Raw genomic sequence first — 24,587 nt, 5'->3', positions numbered from 1 at the left:
TTCATTATCCTTTTTTATTTGTATTCACAATGGCCTTTCAATTATCTACAGCTCTAGATGTAGAATAAAAATCTAAATATATACGCTATATTCAAGATGCAAAATGTCTAGAGTCAGACTTCTGAATGGTACTTCCTCTGTTACTGAGGACTCTTGAGGACGCACTGTGCAGGGTGACTCAGAATATTCACTTGGCCATCACTCAAGACACCAAGACGATCCCTTCTATAGGCAAAACAGCCATCAGCCCAGAACAGCAGTTCCCTGAAGGCAGAGTGTGAGACAGAGGTCAGCTGGCTGGATCAGATTGTCATGGTGACCTGTGGCAAAAGGGCCAGAGCTTGCCTGCCAGTTCATTTTACTTGGAAGCGCTTGGTAGAACATTACATTACAAAGGGAAAACGTTGGCTTCACCCAACAAATGGGAGGTTATGTAACATGTACAGGCCTAATAAAAACAAGGACTTCAAACTGACGCATGCAACAAATGCTATCACCGTGCTTTGAATTTGGAAGGAAAAAAAACACCATACACACAGAAGCAACATCCCATTCAAAAATTGCCTCACCCCGTTGAAGGCTGGTCCATGCTTTCAGCAGCGCTTCATTAATTCATATCCACTTCAGTGTTTTGTTTTAATCTGGTGTCGATGTCAGTACCATGGAAACCTGAGCTGAGAAGCTAGGACACATTACGACACCAAAGAGGGAGATACAGAGCGGGGGAGGGGTTGGAGTGTTTGGTGGTGGTGCGACGACAACAGTGAACAGGACAGCAGGGGAGATGAGATGGGGGGAAGAGAGGAGACAATGCAGATGGATGTGGTTGATTCTGAGGTTTGCTGAATCTGAGTGGATGCATTTATGCTCCTAGACAGCAGTCCCTCTGGGAGGACACCTCACCCAGCCCCTCCGTAGGTAATGAAGACGGATCGATTTCCACTGTGTGCACAGATACACACCCTTGCAAGCACAACTACATGGTCTCTGAATAACCTAAAAGCAATACATAAAATAAACATCACTTTAAATGCAAATGAAGCTGAGTTTTTTTTGCAACACCCCCTTCATCAAAAGAAAACCAATAAAACGCCAGAAGTCTAAAGCTGGAAGACTCTAATGCAACTGTTAGTTTGGTTTAAAAACAAGCCATAAATTATGCTGCCCAGTTATTTCCTTTGTAAATATAAAGGCCCTGCATAGTAAGCAAGCATTTCAGCAAGCAGTTATGCTGAAGTTCTGCTGGAGGCATTTCTCATTTCCCAGCGCACCACAAATAAGACTTGGAGCGGTGACAGGAGTGTAGGGGAGAGGACGGGAGGCTCTCGTGGTGAAAGCCATTTGTCTTTGTTCTCTTCATCTTTTAATTCACACTTTCTCCTCTCTCAGAAGTCCCTCCGTGCCCAGAGAAGCAGCCTATCTAACAAATTCCATTTATCCTTCTCTTTTTTGTCCTCTGCCTATACATAAACTGCCTCCTCATCAGTCAGATCTCAGTCTTCCTGAAAATAGCTTTCTGCCAGCATTAGGTATTCAGATCTCTAGCCTTTACCATCACATTGCCCAAGACATATTTTAAGGGAGTGGTCCAGAGTTATCCATCTCTGTACCATTTTTATTGCACACCCACACCCCCAAAACAGCTCTCAGGCATTGCTATGCTAAATGCCTTCAGTTTTAACCCCAGTGACTCCCATTATCTCCAAATGTCTTTGTAAAGAAATTAGTAGAAATATGCATGTCTTATTTAATACAGTGTATTAAACAGATGAACAATTACCCAAAAGATTGTTCTTGCAATATTATGATGATAAATAATCAAAGACAAATCTATTGGAAGAAGAAGAAAAAAAAAAAAAAAGAAAAAAAAAATTCTTCATAATAAAAAGAATACTTTACAAAATAAATCTTACATTCAAAATGAACAAATGCACTGTTTTTCCCTCTCAAATACTTTAATTCTTCACAAAACAGTAACTCCTATCAGCAAATTGAATTTCCATACATACACAGATCTCAAAGATGGCATCCTCTGTCTGTTAATCATTGTCAGAACACAGTACCAAATAATTACACAAAAAATCCAGAACTGTCAGGTGACCAGAACGGAAAAAGGACACTGGGCTGGTTATTGAGTATATAAGCTACTCAATATACAAGCTAAAAAAATAACTTTTCACCCCATAAATGCTAGCATGTCTAATGCATAAAGATAGCCAGTATGTGGGCTCATGCTAAACTAAATCAGAGTAAGGAATTGTTGTAAACTAAAGCTTTTTGCACCAAGTATATACCTGGATCAGTGCTAACAATAAAGACTTTGAAACCTGAATGGGAAACATTGATATTTATATTATTAATATTAGATATTTTAACATTAAAAGGTCTTTGCATGGTGTAAACAGTAATACTGCATGATGAGTCATTAATGTATCTCATTATGTAAAAGTAAAAATAATTTAAAAAAAATCTCTAATGCTGTTGTGGCTGAATAAGGAGGAATTGGTAGCTTGCATCTCTGTAGTTGCATTTGATACAGAAGGGAATGAGGAAAACAGGCAAAATAAAATACCGAACAATTGCCTGATGTGAGCCACAGACCGTCAAGTGAGAGGGAGAGACCAACAGACTGTCAGTGAGAGGGAGAGACCAACAGACTGTCAGTGAGAGGGAGAGACCAACAGACTGTCAGTGAGAGGGAGAGTGCCATAGCTGATATGACACAGCAAAACAAGCAGGGGAAGGATCTGGGCATGAATGTCAGGGAAGGAGAAGGTTAACATTCCCAGTTCAGATGAGAAAGACTGACAGACAGCAGAGTCCAAGTCTCAAGTCACGACTATAAGTGCGGTACAGTGTTGTTTGCACTTTATCAAGACTTCAGCAAAAGACCAAAAAGTTAGATACCGTGATCAAATCAACTGCCAAATTGCAAATCTCAAAAAATGGACTAAACAGACTCATTCACATTAGATAATTATAAATAATTATAAATGGAGAAGCAGTAGAAAGCAAAAGTCAATAGCATCTGCATCCATTTGCCGAATATAACATTCATGTAGTGAGTTTGCACACAATCTAGAACAGCACTGTTGACAGAAAAAGTCCTTAGGATAATCCAACATCTGACTCCATTTTCAAGAAATGACCAGCAACCAGCAAAAAGAAACAAAAAAATAGTAAAATGATGCTTACAAGAAAAGAATTAAATATTTTAAAAATCATCAATGCACTTCAACCACAGATTCTTTGAGCAGAATGCATTCTGGTCAAATCTTTCCTGTTTATGACCAAACAGATCTGATTCCTAAACCACCTAATCTAACAGTGTTTTATTTAGAATTAAACACTAACAAAAAAAGGCCCAGTTAAGATATACAGTATACTGCAGAGAGAGCAGCAGGTTGCTGGTTGGTTTATAAACAGATGGTCTGTGCAGCCTTAGGTTTGCATGTGTCCTTTTAAAACTCAAGCAGAGGGAAGTATATTCCATTCCCTGTAGACCTGCAGTCTCTGCTTCACACTGCTGTATTCAACTAAAAGAAAGGAGGAGAGTTGTACAGAGGAAGTAGGATGTGACTGGCCATACTCTCACATTCCTGTTCACATCTCTGCCCTGTGATTGGTGTCTTCCTCTGGCTCCTCCTCTTCATCTTCATAGTTCTCCTCCTCATTGGGGCCTTTGTCAGGCTGTCTGTCCTTATGCTCCACCTCCTGCTCTTCTCTGGCATCATCCTACACACACGTGCGCACATGCACACACACACTTTTAATGTGGAATAATAAGGAAAAACATTTGGTCATATCATAGCACAAGCTGTTTCAGCAGACTATCAAATGTCTTTCACATTATGTGTAAACGGGTGAAAAGGAAAGTCTGACATACATTAGAAAACTCTGTTAAGTGCAGGTGTGGAGTGAGGCAGCAGTAACCACAAAAAAAGAGAGGCTGTTTACAGCGAAATCAATAAAACACCTCTGCACCCACACACTAACTGTGCATACACATGAAACACTCGCAAATACATACATACATACATACATACATACATACATAACACGTGCACATCCGCACATACTACTTACATACAGGTTAACTTAAACTTGTACATATACACTACTTTCATTTGCGTACCTACATGTGCACATACACGCACTTGCACTATGCTTGTACGTATGTAGGTGAGCACGTTTAAAAAAATTCATTGTGCCCGGAAGGCATTTCATTGTAACAGGAAGGCAGATATTTGAACATGCATACTGCACACTCATGAAAATAAGGTGTCGAGCGGTTTGTTTAATTGTAAACGAGCTATATACCCTTATGGTATAAGAACTTCTGATGAGTTTGTAATGATCACATATGGGGGGGTGTGGTACATGAGTTAGGGCTCGTCCCTCGCAGAGAAGACTAGTTGGGACTGAACGCCCAAAGTGAAGGACGATTGCAAATGGACTAGCAATAAAAGAGGGTTTCCCAGGAACCAGAAAAGAGGTTTTTTTGAACACACGGAAACATCAGGTCATGGGACTTTACTTGGTTCACATCTTCTCCCTCCACGTTCACGTAGTGGATATACACCTAAAGGAGCAGGATATTTATTTTTCCTCTTATTATTGACTATAGACAGAATATTGCCAAGGGATTTACGAACTTCGCTTCCCTGTCTACCAAAGGGGACTGGTGGGGTGAGCAGTGAAGTGGTAAAGAGACCGCCAAGTCTCCTATCTTGATTTACCGTGCTCATTCCTTCCCGGTTATGAACGCTATGTCAAAGTGTTGGTGTTAGATGACCTGATGTGTGAAATGTGGGGAATATTGGTGTAATTCTACTTGGAGTGTTGGTGTATACACACGTTGGGGGAAGGGGAGTAATTAAACATCCTACTTTTCAGCGCTAGTTCGTGTATTTGAAATATGTACAGCACTAGAGTGTAGTCGCACCACCCTGACCTTGTTCGTGTTTGTGAAAGAGTCCTAAGGAAAACAGGGCAAACGTACCAAGTTATGAAAATTTGAAAATTAAGATTGCGGGTTATTGATTGGACATAGCTACTAGATCAATTCCAAAAAGAGAAGCTATTCTGTGCTAAATAAACCCCTGATCCAAACACTGATTAATATGATCCCCTGTCAAAGTGTATTATAGGTGTTTGAGAGTGCTAGTATGAGTCATACAAAATATTGGTGAAACTGCTAGAATATTTCTTCCTTAGTTGTATAATCAGCTGACAATTATTGATGAGCATGCTGTATAGATGTTAAATATCTGCCTTCCTCTTATAATGAAATTACTTTTGGGTGCACTGAAAATTGTTTTACACACACGTGGCCACACATATACACAAAATCTAGTTAAACTCTATGTTTACACACCAGTGAATGAATGTGCAATTGCATGTATATACAAGTGTAAGTTATCATACAGAAATGTAAGTAGTAGGATATTGATATGAAAATGTTTCATATGTATGGGCAAGTAGTCTGCTTAAGTGTTTCACTGATTTCACCCTAAACGGCCCGTCATACAGAAAAACCAATCCCTTGTTCAGTCCTGTGTCACAGCCAGCAGAGTATAGTTAACACAACAGCTTGCCTAAGGTGATGTTCGCACTATTGCCCACATGGATATAGAAGCATGTACATATACTCACACTCACATGCACACGGTGCATGAGAGGCCAGCCGTTTTGGAAAAGGCAAGAGAGCAAAGGAACAGATTAATGGGAGACGTGGGATCGGCACTGGGAAATTAGGTGGAGGGATAGAAATTTGAATCTTCAAAGGCAGAGTGACACAAAGTGTGTCTCCAGATTAATTTCAGTATCCTAGGGGGTAAAACACTGGGCCACAATCAGAAAAAGTGATTAATAGTAGACTTCTTCCTGAGCACTTGTTCACCCGCTGATCTGGCTGGACCTCTTATCCTCCCTCTCCTGATCCTATCCCCTCTTTCTCTCTCTATCCATTGTGTCTCACTTTCACTCACTTTCTTTTCAGTCCTTTCCCTTCTTAAAAATGTGCCTCAGTTAAAATTGTAGGGTCCCTGCTCAAGGTTGTGCTGCTGAATATTTTAGTCAAAAGCTTTGAGAATAAAGGGTTAATCAGGAGAAATATCTGTCTCACCGGTGCCACAGGAGCCCAGCCATTTCTAAAGCCTAGAGATTTCAAATGTCTGGGCATTTCTAAAGCCTGGCTATTTCTATGGCCCAGAATTTTAGAAAAGGCCTTTCTACAGTCCTAATCTCTGCAATCACTGAACTCATAGTTCTCCATAACCTTATTTAAATGGCACCACTGCAGAATCTCCCTTTCAAACTTGTTTGCAAACCTCAGAAAACCAAACTTAGGAAACATAGTGATACATAATACACACCTACAGGAAAGATACTGCATCTCCACAGATGTATGTAAAAGGTTTTTAAAGAGACACATGCATCTCTTGAAGAGGAGATACCAGATTCTCTATAGACGTGGGGATATCTGGATAAGGAGATTCTCCAGACACCTTCACCATAGACGTACCTGCTCTCCATTCTCCTCATTGTAAGGGTCCGCCTCTTCCTCTCCAATCTCTTCTGGCTTCTGCTCCTCAGCCAACTCATCCTGAGCCTGGCAGACAAAGAAGGGCTCAAATTTTTAAAAATATCATTTGTGAGCCTGTGTGTGTGTGCATGCATGCATGCGTGGATGCTTCTTTGAGTGTGTGTGTGGGTCTCACCTCATCGTCTCCCTCTTCCTGATACTGCTCGTCCAAGTTATCTTCCTGCTGGTCTGTGTTTCCTGCCATCTGCACAAATGCACAACACATTTCAGTCTTTTTAACTCTACGACACATTTTCTGTAAATCTCATCAACTCCAATCCTCTGCATTCAAGTTACAGATGAAGCCCTGCCTGACGCAGCTCTGATCTCTCTCTCTGTCTCTGGACTGTGACTCACCACCAGCTGTTCATCAGCAGGAGGCTGATGCTGGTGCTCACTGTGTCTGTCAGGGTGGCCAGGAGGAACGGGCTCTTCATCAGCCTCTGCCTCATGGACCTGCTGCTCAGCCTCCTCAAACTCATCCTCTCCCTGGTTGTTGGGGTCATCTGCTGGATCAACCTCTGCTTCCATGTGGTGCTAAGTGAGGTCAAAGAGAGATGTTCCATCACCACCAACATCGTACTTTTCCGATATGCTGTTTGTAGCCTTTGACTGAAAAGCGCGATCAGATGTTCAGACAATATTCACTGGATATTGAAAGTTTTTTTCCCCGCCTTAGATGATAATGGATTCCACTAATGGACTGATGAAATACACGGTAATTCTGATCTGAGACTCAGACAGTGGTTATTCTTTCTCGTTTTCTGCACATTTTTGAGCTCGTCATGCTCAATACATAAATAGATTGATATAGATATTGAAATAGACTGATAGACAAGAATAGATTGGATGATGACCTGAGAAGAGGTGTCAGAGTCAACTAACAATAATAATACTAATAATAATAATAATACGGTAATTCATTAATTTGAAAGATGATGAGCTGAGATGTCTGACTTAGCATTGTGAGTCCAGGTATGAGACAGCTCCACTGCTGTTGGATCAGGATTTAGGCCTTTTACTGATGCCCTCTAGACTCTTAATACAGCATAGAGCATCTTGACATCAAGGTCATGTATGCCCAAACCATGGTCCTGGTGTCAACCAGCATTGCATTATTTAGTAGTTAGTCTTCTCCAACACTCCCACTGTAAGCTCTTCAAGGGCATATCAATTAACTGAGGAACTGAGTCAGGTGTGTCATGAACAGGGAAAACACTGATCTGTGCAGTGCAGGGGAATTTCAGGACAAGGGGTGGTAGATAGAGCTCAGCAGAAACAGCATCCAAACTGTGATTAGTCCTGCAGACTAGAGTGCACTACTGAAGACCTGCTCCACTGTAGCATGCATGACAGGAGAGGATGGTGCCACCACTGGAGAACATTGTGAACAATTCCCTCTATCCCATATGACATCGGGAAGCACTTTTGACTGAGATTTGACCACATTGCTGTAGGAGGCACCATTGGGGGGATCTTTTCTGTCAGCTGCAATCCAGCTCTACAGTGACTTCCAGCGTATTCGTTTAACCCCCGTATCTAGGTGTGTTTAGTGGGACAGATCAGTGCATAGTCACATATTTTAGTTAAGAACTGAGTGCCCAGGATGAATGTTCGCATTTGTAAGTGTGTGTGTGGTGGGGGTGGGGTGGGGGGGCGCTTAGGTTGGCGGCACACACACAAGAGAGAAAGAAATAATGATCCTACTTCATCCTGAGGCACTTGCTGGTCTCCATCAAACCTCTGCTCTTCATCTTGTAGATCATCACCCTCTTCAGCAAACACAAGGACATGTAGTAATCACAATCATCTCCTAGTTAGTTGATGAGTTCACTGACTCATGTTTGGGACGTACAAAAAAGGCAAAGTAAAGCATGTCTAATTTTGTTTTTGCATTGCAGGTACTGTGATCAAAGGAGAACATACTGTCGCACTACTTTCAAAGCCACATTTCAGTGTAGCCTAACTTAAAAAAAAAATAAAAATCAGTGATCATAATCATCACCTTGACGTACCTGGGCAGTATGTTCTAAAGGTATTTCACAGGTAATAGTTTATGCTCTCAGGCTAATAGGGTCCCTAATAAGTTATGTTAGATTAGCAAAGCTGAATTCTGATCTCAATGACGTCTCCTTAAAATACAAACTAAAACTTGCCTGAAATGTAAGACTTCAGAATTAAAAGTGTTATACTGAAAAATAAGCAAATTAAGGAACTACACAGATAGATCGACAGAAAACCAAAGAAAATTTTGTTGGTAGTGCGAGATAAATCACATAAAGCTCCATTATTCTGGCCTCCTGACATGGTTTAAAATAACCTGCCCTTAATGCCTACATATTCTCCTTTCTCATAGTATCCCCCTCATTCCAAAGAAACATGCAGGGCATTAGGACTGCTCCTTTAGTTGTAGTCAGGAAATATACATACTAAAAAATACTTTCAGGCTTTAGCAACCTTGCAGGTTCTAAATTAATCCATTGGCACCGACACTTCCATGTCGTTTGCACTCTCAGGTATACCCTAATGGGGAAATCATTAATGCAAACCCACAAAACAGATCAAACAGACTGCTTTGCTCATTAGGTTGTCTGAGTAGATCCATGTTAGATGCCCTTGTTGTCTGTATGTGCACAGTGTCATAACCAAAGCTTAGACAAATCACTGACCTGCTTCACCCTCAGCCTGTGGGTGCTCATCACCATGGACAACGCCAGAATCCATGGTGTTATAGTGTTCTCTATTTCTGAAATTATATAAAATTATAAAAGATTTAAAATTTTAAATGCAAGTACAGTAGTCTACAAAATATGTTCCAAACTCCAAATATGTTCCAAGTTATTGAAGAAGTGGACTATATTTTTATATTTTAAAACCTACAAGCTTTATTTCTTTCTGTGTGTTTATCTCTTGTACTTCTTTGAGTCTGTGCATAGCAACTTGTTTTGACACTTTTAATAAGAATGTTCCTGGCGACAGTTAACTAGCAGACAGGTGGACTGCACTTTGGTTTGGAAAAATTAGCTGTTCACCTTGTAATATCCTTGTCCATCTTTGCAATACACTTCTACTGCCTACAACCAACACCCCCCTGCCAACCATGTTTGCCTGTTCATTATTAGTTTGTTACTATAAACCAACATATTCTAAAGTGAATAATGAATGAAGATATTAATGTCTTACTGCAGGTCCTTAGAAAAACCCATGTAATAAGCCCATGGCAAGATGCAACGCAGATGTGTATTTATGCACATGTGTCCCCCTTGCTGGACTGAACCTGTGCAGGTCTTCCCGGAGTTGCTGTTCGCGAAGCTCCGTGTCCCTGTGCTGTTGCTGGTCCCTCTCCCTCTGCTTCTGCTCCTCAGCCAACCGCTGCTGCTCCTGCACCTGCGCGTACAACAACTTCTCCTGCGCCACCCCAGGTGGAGCCTAATGTGGACACACAGAGGCGGCAAGCTAATGCAAGCGGGTCAGCGTCAGCGACGTCGGACAGGCACGCAAAGGAGGGTGGACGCGAGAACCGATTTGAATAATGCGAATGGTTTCAAATTAACCTTCTCTTCGACGTGCTGCCTGTGTTCCACTGCATTCTCGTCCGGCAGGTTCCGTTCCGGACGTTCGTCTGGCTCCTTGGCTTGCTCGTGTTGACCGGGATCCACCTCTTCATCTGCCCCACGTGACCTCGTTTCATCTGCCTTTGCTACCTCCACCTCTGCCCCCTCAGGGTTCTCCTCATGTCGCTGCAGATGGGGGAAAGAAGGTGCATTGGAACCGTGGGAATGTTCCAGGTTTCTAGAAGCTCTGGAGGTTTAGTGTTCCCCTTCAAGTGTGTTGAGGCTCTCGCCGACACTACACGGATTGTGTCAGAAAAGACTAGCGGCAGGTTACCATCTCATGGGAAGGGTACATGCTGACCCTTATTCACTCAGATTGCTGGTTCTGCTTTACTACAAGAGAGTAGAGATCAGCTTGAGAATTGACCATGTCTAAATTTGTAATAACAGAGGAAAACAAGATATAATAGAAGTTGTCAAAAATGTCAGCAAAAATATCCTGCAAACCAGTGGCAACCATATTTACAATATCTGTATGATCCTAAAAAAACAAAACAAAGTATGTCACGCTGCAGCATGCCGTGTTCCCTCAGCGTCTGCAATGCAACTGTGGTGATGAAGTTGTGCTGAAGCTATTCGAAGCTGTGTGTTTCGACCACTGTGGTCTCTCAGGCTGCGGCTATGACCTCACCCGCACACACACTACCCGACAACAAGAGGTTTCCAGCGTGGAGACCCAGAATGGGGTAAGAAGAGCACTGGAAGCAGAATAAAGAAGGAGACACTGAAAATATGTTTCCATGCGTTAGTCATACAATATGTAATTGTTTAAATCCGATGTAATCTTTTTTTTTTTTATTTGTCCCCTTTTACACAAATATAGCTCGTACTTGATGTAGTGTGCAATAATATAACTCAATATATTATATAACTGTACTCTGTATGCGACTCAATTTTGTTTTGTTTTACAGACTTTTTGCATGTAGGTGAAATGTGGAGAGAACATAAAACCACACCAACCACACACATTCTTATAGCATGTTGGGCCCCATGCAAGAACATTTTCACATTTGTATGTTAAATTTTCTCCTCCTTTTGGTATAAAGGCAGTTTGACTCTGCCACAATGGATTCCACAAACTTCATGAGCATAAAATGTCTAAGAGCATGCATTCATAAGAACTACGCATGAGTAATGCAAAAAGTAGCAAAAAAAAAAAAAAAAAAAAAAAAAAAAAAGTGCAACCTTTGGGCTCTCAGAAATCAGTAGATAAAAAACATAACGCCAGTAGTGACATTACTGAACCCAAGAGTTGCTAAAACCTTTGTTGTTCTCACTGTCACTTAAAGACTCAGGAAGCATATTATACATATTACAAATGCATGTATAACACTAAAATATTATGAATCATTTTATATTAAAAAACAGAACTGAAATGATAAAACAGTCTCATCAGTCCTAGTTGAGAATGGCCTATATGGTCCTGATACTGCAACAAGCAGGCTTGATTGCCAGCCCACTGTTACAGACCTGAGGTCTACTGTGCTACTCAACTAGGAGTTGCAGATTAAGGCACAGACAGGGAGATTTGGAGTAATACCATCACACATGCACCAACCTGCCAACGAAGACACCAACGTTTATCAGGATGAAACGGCAGGGTTAGCAGTGAAAAACTGCACAGACTTCACTGCAGAATAATTCATCCTAGCACTGACTACCTTCAGGTTTTCATGTTATTAAGGTCAATGTAACCTGATCCAACACTGCTTTAACTATGTATAGAATTCCCTCATTGTAGAACAAGATGCAACCGTGGTGTTATGGGAATGGCATCATTTGTGTGAGGTCTATACATTAGAATTTAGGTCTGTGTAGTAACATCTGTTACTCCAAGACAGTAACTATTGTACACTGATCCATGTTTGTTTACAAACATTACAAAAGATGTTTGAGAGAACAACTATGCACACCCCCTTAGAAAAAAAAACATTCCAAAGAAACAAATTCTACTGTACATTTGGCTTGGTAGTTGGTTGCTTAGACTTGAAGAGGGACGAGAAGGTGGAAACACAGAGGGTATGGGAGAGGCATCAGTCCTCGGACTGTTGAGTGTAAACATTACATCACCAAACATAAAGATGAAGCATTATATATCAGAAATTGGCCAATAGTGTCACTCAAACAACAACAAAAAAACCTGTTTTTTTTTTAGGACACACTAACATATTTTGCATTTATACACCTGAGCCCGACAAAGTGACACTCTCGTACAGAAAACATACATTTGGGTTTCCTGGGTCTTAAAGACTGAGATGGAAATGATTTGCTCCATATATGAATTTACAAAAACCTCATGACAAAAACAGGAGCAGATTGAGGGGAAGATGGAGGAAATCAAAATGCATGATGGATAACATTGCACTGTCAGGTGTCTCAATAGAAGACCAGAACCTTGACAGATTGTGGACAGATTGTGATGGCAGAATCATCATCAAACTGTTCGAGGACATACATGAATTTTAAATGTAGGCTAATTTGTCACTTTATATGAAGTTAGAAGGCAGTGTGGCCACGTGCAGCAACAGAGCCTGTCAGGTCTTAGCAGATCAGAAGAGGCATTACTGCAGAGTAAAAAGTCAAATGGTACTGCTGAACAGAATATCTGCAACATGGTTATTCATCAAGTTTAATATTATATTAAAGTTCAAATGCAAATTTCTAAGCTAATGAAATATTTATCATCTACACACTTAAATATATGAAAAATGGTTATCTTTGGGGAAAAGCAGAACATGGCCTGTACACCAGGCCTGGACCACTGGACCATAAAAGAACACTGGTGAATATGGCAAGTTCTGTTAAACCGCTTCCATGAAGAACTGAAGAACTAATTTTCTCATACAAGTAGTTCTTGCACGAGGCCCATTGAGAGACAGAGTTTGGTGGCCAGAGTGAGGTTTGCTGGGGAAGGATGTGGTTTAGAGGAGCATGCTCTGAATTAGGACTGCACAATACACTGAAGTGATTATGATTACCAAATAATGGCCTTTCCAGGAGGCTCCAAAACGAACCCTTTAACAAACCATAGTTTGTGCATGAGATCCCTGACCAAAACTCAGATGTTCCCATGAGCATTTTGTGAGTTTCCGTGAACGACTACATTCACTTGATACAGCAAACAAAATTTTAATCCAAATAATGCAGATCAGCCTTAAACCCAGTCACATCAAGAGTTCACCAATATGTTTTCAATCAATTACAACTTGTATTGCAATGGCAATATATGTAGCAGAGCAGTGTTTCAGTCCAAATGGTGCAACCCTAGTGTGGACTTGGTGATGGAGGTAAAAGGGCTAGGGTTACCCGAGCCACCGCGGCTTGGTGCTGGGCGGGCAGGGCGATGCGGTCACGCCCGGCTGGCTGGGTGTGCAGACCCACTGTGGGTGGCTGCCTCTCCGCTGGCTGCCTCAGACTGGGCATCTTATTCAGAGTCTCCTTCAGATGCTTAAACTCATCCACCTGGACCTACAACAGCAGGGCCCCCGTTAGACACCCACACTCACCTCGCCTGCCGTTGAGAACCAGGGACAAGTTAGTAACAGTAGCATCACCATGCTGCTGAGCAAGAGCTGATTGCAGAGTCTGTGTAGTTGGTATCAGTACACAGACTCCGTAATCTTTGTAGGAAAAGTGACTCAATCACTCATTTATGTTCCTTTTTTCTGTGTCATTGAAGATTCTTTTGCCAAACGTTGCTGCATTGTGTGCTGTTAAGAGTGTACAGCAATCCATTATGATTAGGTCCTGACAAAAATCCTAATAATAAATGACTAATTTACATTGACAGGATTTAGCTGATGCTTTTATCCAAAGCAACTTGCAGTCATGGCTGAGTACAGCTTGAGCAGTTGAGGGTTAAGGGATTTGCTCAGGGGCCCAACAGTGGCAACTTTGCAGTGGTGGGGGTAGAACTGGCAACCTTCTGATTACAAGTTGGGTACCTTTACCACTGAGCTACCACTGCCCCGCCAATGACATTAAATCATTGCACAATGAATGCACACCAACGCACAGAACAAAGGCATACACTGAAAAGATAGTTGAACATGCAGAATGGAGAGCTGGAGGGTTAGGTGAACACAGCGCAGCCTTTAAAACCAAGCAGCCAGGCAGCAGCACAAGAAAAGCCCAAAACTGTCAAGTGTCCATCACGCCAGGCAGGTGGGCAGAAAGATGGCCCAAAGGCAGTAGCACAGGAAATACAGTGAATTTGCAAACACTGTTCTGTGTCTGCTATATACAGACAGTTATAGCAGAACGAAGGGAAAACTATCACCCATTACATGCCCTTATTGCAACAGTGGCTTATTCCGATAGGAAAGGACTCAAGCAGAGGTTACAGGGCTGGATGTTCAGATATGGCATAGTGCTTGAAAAAAAAAAAAAAAAAAAATCTTTCAGTAAAGAAGTCCCACGGACTGGGTTAGTATCCCTAAGGCTAGGTTTGTAAAAGCCAGTGTGTCACGTTATCTTACTTATTTATTCATTTATTAGCATTTAAAGTAAACTGTTTTAATATGCATTGAGATACCGTGACCGAAGCTCAAATGAGCTTGTCTAATAAATCTCATTTAAATGCTTACAGCAACTCTCAGAGCTGTTTATACGATAAAACTGTAACGTTCCTAATTCCCTTCCCCATTCCCCTCACTCTTTTATATGGTCCTATAATTTAAAATGTACGCACATACACACGCACACACACACGTCAGCCTATAAGAGTCTCAGGTTCTAACTGTTTTAGATCATATAGAGCCTAAAATTCTCTCAGCTCTACTGGCAGCACACGAGATTCAGAGGCCAACAGAGTGAGACAGGGGGATAGACAAAGAGTAAGTCAAAGACAGAAAGAGAGAAAGACAGCGAGAGAAAGAGAGAAGATGAGAGAAGGAGCAAGAGTCGGAGATAGAGACAAAGAGAAAAAAGAGAGTGCAAATGAGACAATTCGGGGAAAAAAATCAAATAGGACTGGGACTTTTAGAAGCTGCAGGTCATTTCGTTAGCAGGCAGACTAACATGCGTCTGAGGCCGAAATGCAGATGCACGTAGCTCCATGTCTCAGAGGACATGGTCAGAGCTCAGCCATCAGAATGCAGAAGCATGCATGCACACATGCGTGCCCATGCGTGCACATGCGGCACAACCTGGCGCACATATGCCCTGACCTGGGCTGCCGCTAGCGCACTCTTGTGGTCCTCCAGTGTCAGCACAAGCTGTTCATGGGCTGCTTTTAAGTCCTTGTGCTGCAGCTGAAAGGAGGATGGTCACAGGCAAAAGTTCAAAGGCAAGCAACCCGCAAGTCGTCGTTCACAAAACCAGTTCATTTTGAGCATTTGCAGCAGTTAGCACTGTTGGCCACATGGAAACCATGCCACCTAGTGGCTATTTAATGAAAACAGTGAATAAGTACGTATTTCAAAACAGTTTGCGTACTTATGGAAAGGACCTAAATCTACTGCAGTAGATGTAGAGTAGTATGATGACTGTGAAACATGGAGTAGTGAGTTATTCTAATTTAAGTCTACTCATTTTGATGCTAAACTATATTACCCATACTGCATCTGGGCCTTACTCTAGTATCTTGAAGCTGAACATGGATCTCTTGATGAGATTTCCTCAACTGCTTATTCTCCTCCCGCAGATAATGCACACTTTCTGTATGAGGAAAAATAATATTTCAGCATTATAAAATAGATCACCTAGACATGCCATTACACACACACACACACACACACACACACACACACACACACACACAATATGAACTGTGGTAGCACGCATACCTCATAGGCATTAGATGGAAGCATAATAATAAGCACTGCTGGGGTAAATGGGGAGAACAGTACAAATGCTAGTCTACACACAGCCTCTAGAAAACAGCGAACAGGTACCAAAGAGTAGTGAAAGGGAGAGCTGAACTGATACCTTTCAGTTTGGAGATCTCCAGCTCTTTGGTCTGCTGCAGGTGATCGAACCTCTGCTCGTGTTCGTTCAGGACCTTGCTGTGATCTTGGTCCTGGGCCTGATGCTGTTCCTGCAACTCGTAGTACTGCTTCTTTAGGTCATCATGCTGGTTCTGGGAGGATGCAGGCAACCAGAAAAAAGGACCAAGGCCATATTTAAATATATTTTGCTTCTAATGGTCTTTTCATACACACAACTAAAATCACACGTCATTAAAAAGGTGAACTGGTGCAATACATCAGAGCCTTCATAGAAAAATGAAAGTCATAGAAAAATGGTCCACAGCCTTCATATTAGACAAAAGGGAACAATCCATTTAACACCATGCCATACTGACCTTAAGCATCTGATGCTGAGAGTGCAGGGAGTTGAACTTGTTTTGGCCATCTTGCTGTTGAGAAACAACAAACAAACAAACAAACAAACAAACAAACCATCAAACAGGCCACTGTCTTCGCTGATCACTGTGCACTTTGGCCATCATCCTAACTAATGAAAGCCATGAGCAGCAGCATTCAGTCACAGGTTGTGAACCACAGCGTGTGCTGACGAGGCAGGTCCCAGCCTGTAGGAGCCCATGAAGCCAGACAGACGCAACCATGGAGACATTCACGCAAACGTGCAGCTAACACGGTCAAGCAGACAGCCAAAGTGCAGCCATGAAGCCAGACAATTAAACATGCAAACACAACCACAGACAGGCACAAATCCAACACAGCCCAGCACACAAGCAGTCAAGCAAACACGCACACACTGCCACGCGGAGAAACAGCCAAGATGGCATGTGCCAGCATCCCACTTACATGGGACATAGAAGAAGCCCTCTATGGGCTTAAATTGTTGTTGATTGTTACAAATGTTTGGTTAAAGACCACTGAACACGAGATCCTGGAACCCAAAGCCCACTTTATAGCATCGTTTCTGTATGGTCTGTTTTCAAAAAAGAAAATCAGAGTATGTGGCTCTACAGCATAAGGACGGAGCGCGAGCAGTCACTCCCGCACAACAATACCAGCCTGGCTGCAGATGGTAGAGTACAAAAACTCATGCAAACACGCTCACCGCAAACACGCATCAGCCTCCCTCACCTTCTCCTTATTGACTGACTGCTGAGACTCTAGTTTAAACAGCAGGAAGTCTGAAAGACAGAAAACAAAATCCAATCACCTCCAGACTCAGACACAGGACACTGTACTTTGTCCAGGTTATTGCAGTGCTGTGAAATTCAATATTATATATTTTGCACTAATTGTACTCTGAGAAATCTTATATTAGTAATGTGTAATAACATAACATAACACAGGTCTTAAAAATAAAGGTAGCAGAGTAATACAGTAGTAGTGTCACAGGTCTGAAGGAGTCAGACTTACCTTCTTTGGCTTTCTTGTGCTCCAGGCGCTCTTTCTGCAGAGACTTCTCCAGCCGGGATCGATGCTCATATACAACTAAGAAGAGATCAACGTTAAGGAGTGAATAGTGATTCAGAAAAGCAGAAACTCACAAAGTGCACACAAGCAAATGCATGACAAGGCAAATGTAAATAAGATATGACTTTAGCATACCCTTCCCAGCCTGGGTTAAGACCACCTCTACATCTAGCGCACTGTGCTATTTGAAAAGCGACACGCATATGAACGCATACACACAAGAGGGAGGACTCTCTACCACCAAGTGTCACCTTCATTCCCTCTTTAATGTGTGTCTAACAGCATGCCTGGCTCTGTCATCTAGCCGGGCTCTAATGTACACTGCACCCTACCTTTTCCTTTGTAATACGAGGAGTAAATGTACCATGACCTTCCCAACCCCCGCAGACTACACTCACCCCCCAACTCTACAGCCTCACACATACTCTCCACATAGTTTACTGGTAACAATGACGAGCAGGGTTTTCTCAATCCTTGTGCTGAAGTAGCTATGCAATGTGAATCCTTGCAAATCCCTCAATCATTATTACTTCCTATTGTAATAGGACAGGTCACACAATGCTGAGCACTATACTAAGACAAACGACATTCCAAAAGGGGATCGCCAACATGGTTCATATAATTGAGCTTTTCCCAACAGACACCCACTTCTTCCTGCTCTTTCCCACTAGTTCATTACATATTCAAATATTACTACACCCTGGACAGATTGCCATATGGGCAGAGAAAACAGCATGCATCACCCTTAGGCGACACATATACTCCATTTGAGCACAAGTTTCCAAACAGCCCCTACTACTAAACATCTTAATACATTCACATGCCATAGGATGCAGCATCTATGATACATTATAGGTTAGGCATTATATAATACATATCAACTAATACTTACATGAAATATCAAGGTTTTCACACATAATATTTTCATAATATTATCATATTTCATAATATTATTTTCATATTTGCTTTCAAGATAAACAGCTGAAGCCCAGAATTGTGTTGGGGGTGAGATGCTCCCCTAACAAGTCAACCAGCCAAGAAACAAGAGCATACATTGAAACAGCATTCCAGATGGGTGCCTCATGAAGCTGGTTGATCTAAAGTATACAATAGTTTTGATATATTTTAAACTGTATTGATCACCCCATAATTCCATGCATTTCAGGCTTTGTCCTGTTGCATCATTAAAATTCTAAAATGTGGAAAATGGTAAAAATGAGGAAACAGCAAGTATGTCCATACTTTTGACTGGTATGGTATACAAACATGTATAAAAGGGAGCATGTATAAAGATTTCTGTCATTCTAACTGCCCAAAGAATTCTCTTTCTGCATTTCAGCATTTTGTATTATATTGTTAAACCTCAGTGCTGGGGAGCTCCGAGGAAACCCGCCCAAGGTCCTGGCTGACAGGGCAAGATCTTTTGGTGATTCTCATCCACAGCAGGGCATCTATGGTAGCACAACACATCAAGTTATCTTCTTTTCCCATATGTTTCAATGCAGAGCTTCACCAAGTTGACAAGGGCATTTGGTCAGTCACAGAGAAAGAGTAGTTAGGGCCTTTGTGTGTTGAGCTGGGGGTTGCAGAAAATACTATGAATGAAGCACATATGAGCTGTATTGTACAGCGGACACCTAAAGCAGAGTGCATTAGCTACAGCTAACATTGACAGTAGGGCTGGGTACAAAATATGGATACAGCAATCTATCATGAATACACTCTGACAGATACAGATATGGCTGTATTGATATTTATGAATGTTTACATTCTTTACCGAGTGTGAAACATGTGCCTTCGAGTGTATTTAAAGGAAGCAGGTGCATCTAGCAGGAAGCAGCTTAAAAAGAAAAATATCTGTGGCTTTAGCTGGGGGAAAAAGTCAGCACATTTGGCAAGGAAAAACCATGAAAAAACAGCTTCAGCCTGCCTCTTCAAAATTTAAATCCGATATTTAAGTAAATATGGGAGGGAAAATGTTAATTTAAGTTACTTGCAAGTGTTTCAACATTTGGGAGTTCTAACAATATTCCAAGTTAAATCCCTTCCTGTTAGTGGGAGGGTTAGAAGCCATTGGTGTCACATATTCCCCTTCCTGGCATCACGGTTCCCACGGCAACACCACTATGTTTATTGACTTCCTTGTTTTGGTTTCATTCTGTTCCACATCCTTGTTAGTTCCATTACCCATTATTGCCCTTTACCTGCATCTTGTCAGTCATCGTTAGTCTTTATATTCAAACCCCGTGTTTCTATGTAGTCTTTGCAAAGTCTCGTCATCATTTTGGTATGTTTCTGAGCCTTTGTTTATTGCTGTCTGGTTTATTGGATCTCCGCCTGTTTTTGAGTTACCATCTTTGAGATTGGTAGCTTTGCTTGTCAAATTTCCTTTTCCTCCAACAGGAGGCAGTTCTTGGCCATATTAAGTGGTGAAAAGCACCACTCTCTAGAGAGTCTGGCAATGTGATACTACAGAAGGCCTGGATTAACTGGATCACATACATTAGATTAGAGTTGCAATGATAATCTGCACTGCACTTCTGAGTATCACCAATGCCCTAGAGCAGATGCCTTACCGAGGTGCATTTCTCAACCAGACAATCCACATGTTTGCTCTACCCTAATCTTAAGAGCTTGGATCTGGTGTGGGAGCTGGGATAGAACACAAACATGTACCGTGTGATGGGTCCAAAGAGGGAGAACCATTGCTCTAAAGCACCACCATTTGGGCATTTGGGCTTGTTGGTATTGACTGGGGAATGTTGGGTCAGTGCGCTCTGGCTATAAAAGGTTCCAAGGTTATCTAGAATGAAGAAACAAACTTCCATCAAGCTGGACTGTCAAGCTTGAAAACCATCTTGGGATAAGTCAGTCCATCTGATTAGCAAATGGGACCAAAAGAAGCGCTGACCCCAACTATCTGAACACAGCTCACAATGACCCACACTGCTTGCTAACTCTGAACATGACCGTGTGTACACAAAATATGAGTGCTTTAATATCAGGACACTAAAAATGTTCATCATGTAACATACACCCAGTGCATGATTTAACAGTTAATCATGAAGGAAAACAAATGGTACTTAAAAGAGAAGTAGGGAGAATGAAAGAACAAGAGAGGGAGAGATGGTGTCAGTAAACTAGTGCTCAATGATCGGACCTGCCCGGGGGGGGGGGGGGGGGTGAAGGAATCATAAGGCATTAATAATCAATCCCAGTGAGAATGATATAAGCACACTTGAGCAGTCCATATAGACTCCGCAGCTTTACGTCTGGCACCCCATCACCCCCAACATCACTCCTAAAAAAAACCACTATACGACTGGTTTAAATTTATATGTTGTCATTCGAAAGTAAATGGAAAAAGACATGTAATCCAGGTACTTACAGATCCAGTCCTGGACACACTGCGTTTTTCATGCTTCCCCTTCTGACACACCTGAGTCAATTTAGCACCCGATTATCAGGTTCCTCCTGAGTTTACTCTAGCACAGGAAGTCAAACTCCAGTCCTGCAGGACCAACTCTTCGGGCACAGGCTCTACAAGGCCACGACACAGCAGAGTTTAGCATTTACTCTGTTCTAACACACCTAGTTAAGGGTTTGGTCATTAGTTAACGGAATGAATCAGGTGCGTTAATTCAGGGGAAACACTACAGAGCAGTGCTCTACAGTCACTCGCTAACTACTTAATAGAACTCCGTGTGCCCACAACAGTTGTATTGGTTAAATGCAGCATTGAGGGCCACTCTGCCTCTAACAGCCTGAGCATTTGATGGATGTTGAAAGCAAGTTTCCATTTGCTGATGAACACAGGAATAAGAATAATTTGACAAGGAAGAATTGGAATAGATAAGGAGTGACCCATGAACCAAAGCTTAAAGCTACAACTCAAACTTCAACCTTTCTTTACATTTTCAGAATTTAAAAGCTGAGGGGTAAGTAAATAAAGACACCATCAATTCATGCAGACAATCAAAGCATATCCTACATTTCTCAACTCTTCAAAAACCTAAAAACGCGAGAGTTAAATGCCATGTTGCCAATAACAGATGACATCCCCATGTCATTCAGTGCAGGGAGACATGCGTGCAGATACTCCACAGCCCAGATCACTCTGAAGGAGAATTTTACCAATGGTCAAATGACTTGGGAATGAATAGATGGCACAAAATGATTCATCAGAGCCTAAGAAATGCTTCCTTTCCACTTCCTTCCAGCCTTGCAAAGTACCAGAACTACTGCGAGGCTTTGCGGTGTACAACTCTGCCCCTTTTGCACTGAACATGCCCACATAGGTGCATGCTTTTAACCAGTACAAAGTCTGCTGCTAGAAGGAGCACAAGAACAGCAGAAGAGCAAAGCATCAGCATCTGTAGCAGCTGTGGTTGGAGGTCTGTGAAGCCAGGACAGTCTTTGATACCACATCAATGGGAGTAGTAAGTAAGCCAGGCCAGCTGCTCCTGAAAGCTGAGTCACATTTCTAGCACCACCAGAGCAGGCACCACAGGTTGATAAACTCTGCCAACTAAGCCTATTAAGATATAATGCCCTAAACAAAGTAGGTGAGACAAAACAAAATGTTTGTGACAGAACATTTGCCTGTGAGTATACTGAGCAAAGCTGTAACATATTTGAAAGAGGACAGCAGATAAGCACAAAACATCATGTAGCAGCAGTGCAAGCCATCGCTCGCCCACAGCTCTTCTTACAGAGGCCTCATTCTCAGGTGTCTGTTCCCAGCGGCTAGCCCCTTCACTCAGAATAGAGAACTCTAAAGAGCAAAGGAGTGAACAAGAGTGCACTTTTCTGAAGTATAGTTACAGTTTTGGGGGGCAAGTATAGGTGCACATGAGCAAGAGAAAAAGAGTATGTAAAGGACTGTTCTCTACATACTGGCACTGCAATCGGGCCCTGAATGATTACAAATACAGGGCTAAACATGTAATATGACATTTGTCAGCATTATATTTGTCAAAATTATGTTGGGTGCATCAAAGGTTCACTGCTGTCTTTAATACATCACAAAACATATTATAGTCCCAATATTTAACAAGAGTATTGCAATAAGGCACCCCTCACCCTATTGTGAAACCCTACATTACAAGTAACTGTCAGTTAGTCTAAAATCACTAAGCCAAAGATGAAGTGAACTAGACTATGCACATTACTATTCAGACGCAGAGGGAGCGTGTCAGTTTAAAAGACACGGCATGGTATCCTGTCCATCAAGTTCCTCTTATTATGTTGCCTACATCAGTTTCTCAGCCCAATCTTCTGGGCCTGCCAGATGGTCCACATTTTTCTACTAATCCATTAGTACACCTGTAGCCGGTATTAAGCATTCTTCAACTTTAAGGTGTATAGGGAGCCAGGTCAAAACTAAAAATGAGGAAGCACTGGTGGGGTCCAAGGACATGGCTAAACAACAATGGACTACCCTACCTGGAGGAATTATAGGAACAACAAATTCATGCAGTACATTTTTAGTTTATTAGTGAGAATCACCACCGCCACCTCCCCCACCACACACAAGCACATTTTCTCTAATCTCGGTAAAATACATAATAAACTAGCGGCCAAGAGCCAACACATGGTGTACGGTTAACTAACAACAAATAATGGGGAAATGCGTTTGGTTTTGTTGCTCGAAGTACAGTAGAAAAAAAATCCTACAGGAAATCCTTTCCTGGGGGCAAGAACCTAAACTGTAACAAGAAGCCAGGATTAAGATCACGGAACTTTACAAGCAATGTTTCAAAACGACGAAATAATGCTCCAAAACTTAATCAAAACACATCTTCCAATAGTTTCACGTTTTTCCATTCTTAATGCTCTCGTTAACGTGATAATTCCGAATATTAATACCTTGAAGCTGAGCCGACAGGGACTCCTGATGCTGTTGGTACTTTAATGCCATAGCCTCCGTCCTCTTCAGCTGCTTATGCATTTCGTACGACACCATGCCGCCGTATATTAGTCCAAAAACTACTGTGATGAACAAAAGCGACTGGAAAATCTTTCGCTGTTTTCTAGAGCATACCCCGTTGCCCATGTTGGATCGCCTTACAAACCCCGCTGACTGCGCGGTCAACTGCCGAGATTCCCAAACTTTTGGATCCACCAAACTTTCCACTTGGCTTTTAAGTACTGGGATAAATCGTTCCACTCCGATCTCCCTCATTAAATTATGGGATTTGAACCAAATTGGACAAAATCCTCTGCGTGCATGACACGTCCTTTATTAGGATGCAGAAAAAAAACTCCAACACAACCCAACTTACATGGACTTCTCTCAACTTGTGAAATATCTAAAGGCTGCAACAGTTTTAAAATATATCAGCTTTTGGTTCTCGTTAGAGTCTATAACCAGCATAGCACTACGTCTTGCAAATAAGCTTAACGATAAATCTCGATTTCATTTTAGATTAAGAGGCCTTAAACCGTAAACAGCACTTTTAATTTTAGTTACGTGTCACCTAGCTGCGGTAGCCGCCCAGCAGCGAACCTGGAGGAAGTCCTTCCTTGCTTAAAAAAAAGTACTCCTGACAAAAAGGTCCAGCACGATTGGTCGGGGTTTGCTCCGTCAGAAAAAAAAAGTTTTTTATTATGTTTGTTGGAGTAGGGTGTATAGCAAGTCCTCCCCTTCCCTAGGGCCTGCAGGCGTGGTTATTACTGCTCCATCGCAAAACTGTTTCGTCAAAACTGTTTCGTCAAAACCTTTTTAAAACCGTAAAGCCCGAATAAAACTTTCAAAACATAGCATTGTTGTTGATGATGATGATGCTAGTAAATTTTAAGAAAATATTTGACTATTAAAACCTATTTGAGTTTAGGTAATCCTCTAACACACTTTTAGTGTTAGTTTGTACGTGACTGAATTGCATCAGTAAAATTGTTCTATCTGTAAAAAACAAAGTGATCTTTGCGCAGATGTTTTTCTATATTACCCGCGTTATTTGCATCCACTGACGTAGTACCCAGACAAACTGC

At 41.8% G+C, this 24,587-nt stretch overlaps 1 protein-coding gene across 2 annotated transcripts; it reads right to left on the bottom strand.

Annotated features, from left to right (window-relative positions):
• Positions 1-1,743: 1,743 nt before the first annotated feature.
• Positions 1,744-24,252, bottom strand: golim4a (golgi integral membrane protein 4a). Of its 2 annotated transcripts, XM_027026800.2 has the most exons (16): positions 23,463-24,252; positions 17,538-17,612; positions 17,256-17,305; positions 16,505-16,558; positions 16,129-16,279; positions 15,776-15,858; positions 15,369-15,452; positions 13,507-13,668; positions 10,141-10,326; positions 9,864-10,015; positions 9,256-9,332; positions 8,294-8,358; positions 6,944-7,123; positions 6,723-6,791; positions 6,527-6,613; positions 1,744-3,735 (listed from the first exon to the last, which is right to left on the bottom strand). In XM_027026800.2, exons 1-16 carry the CDS (start codon positions 23,776-23,778, stop codon positions 3,604-3,606), a joined length of 1,923 nt encoding a protein of 640 aa, XP_026882601.2. In that variant the 5' UTR covers positions 23,779-24,252; the 3' UTR covers positions 1,744-3,603. The 2 variants fall into 2 exon arrangements, with proteins under 2 accessions (XP_026882601.2, XP_026882602.2); XM_027026801.2 differs by lacking the exon at positions 13,507-13,668 and having other exon boundaries at positions 23,463-24,251.
• Positions 24,253-24,587: the final 335 nt, after the last annotated feature.

The sequence above is a fragment of the Electrophorus electricus genome, chromosome 4 (assembly GCF_013358815.1).
Source record: "Electrophorus electricus isolate fEleEle1 chromosome 4, fEleEle1.pri, whole genome shotgun sequence".
NCBI classification, from domain to species: Eukaryota; Metazoa; Chordata; class Actinopteri; order Gymnotiformes; family Gymnotidae; genus Electrophorus; species Electrophorus electricus.
The sequence above is the reverse complement of the archived record's forward strand: the minus strand, read 5'-3'. Positions and strand labels throughout refer to the sequence as shown.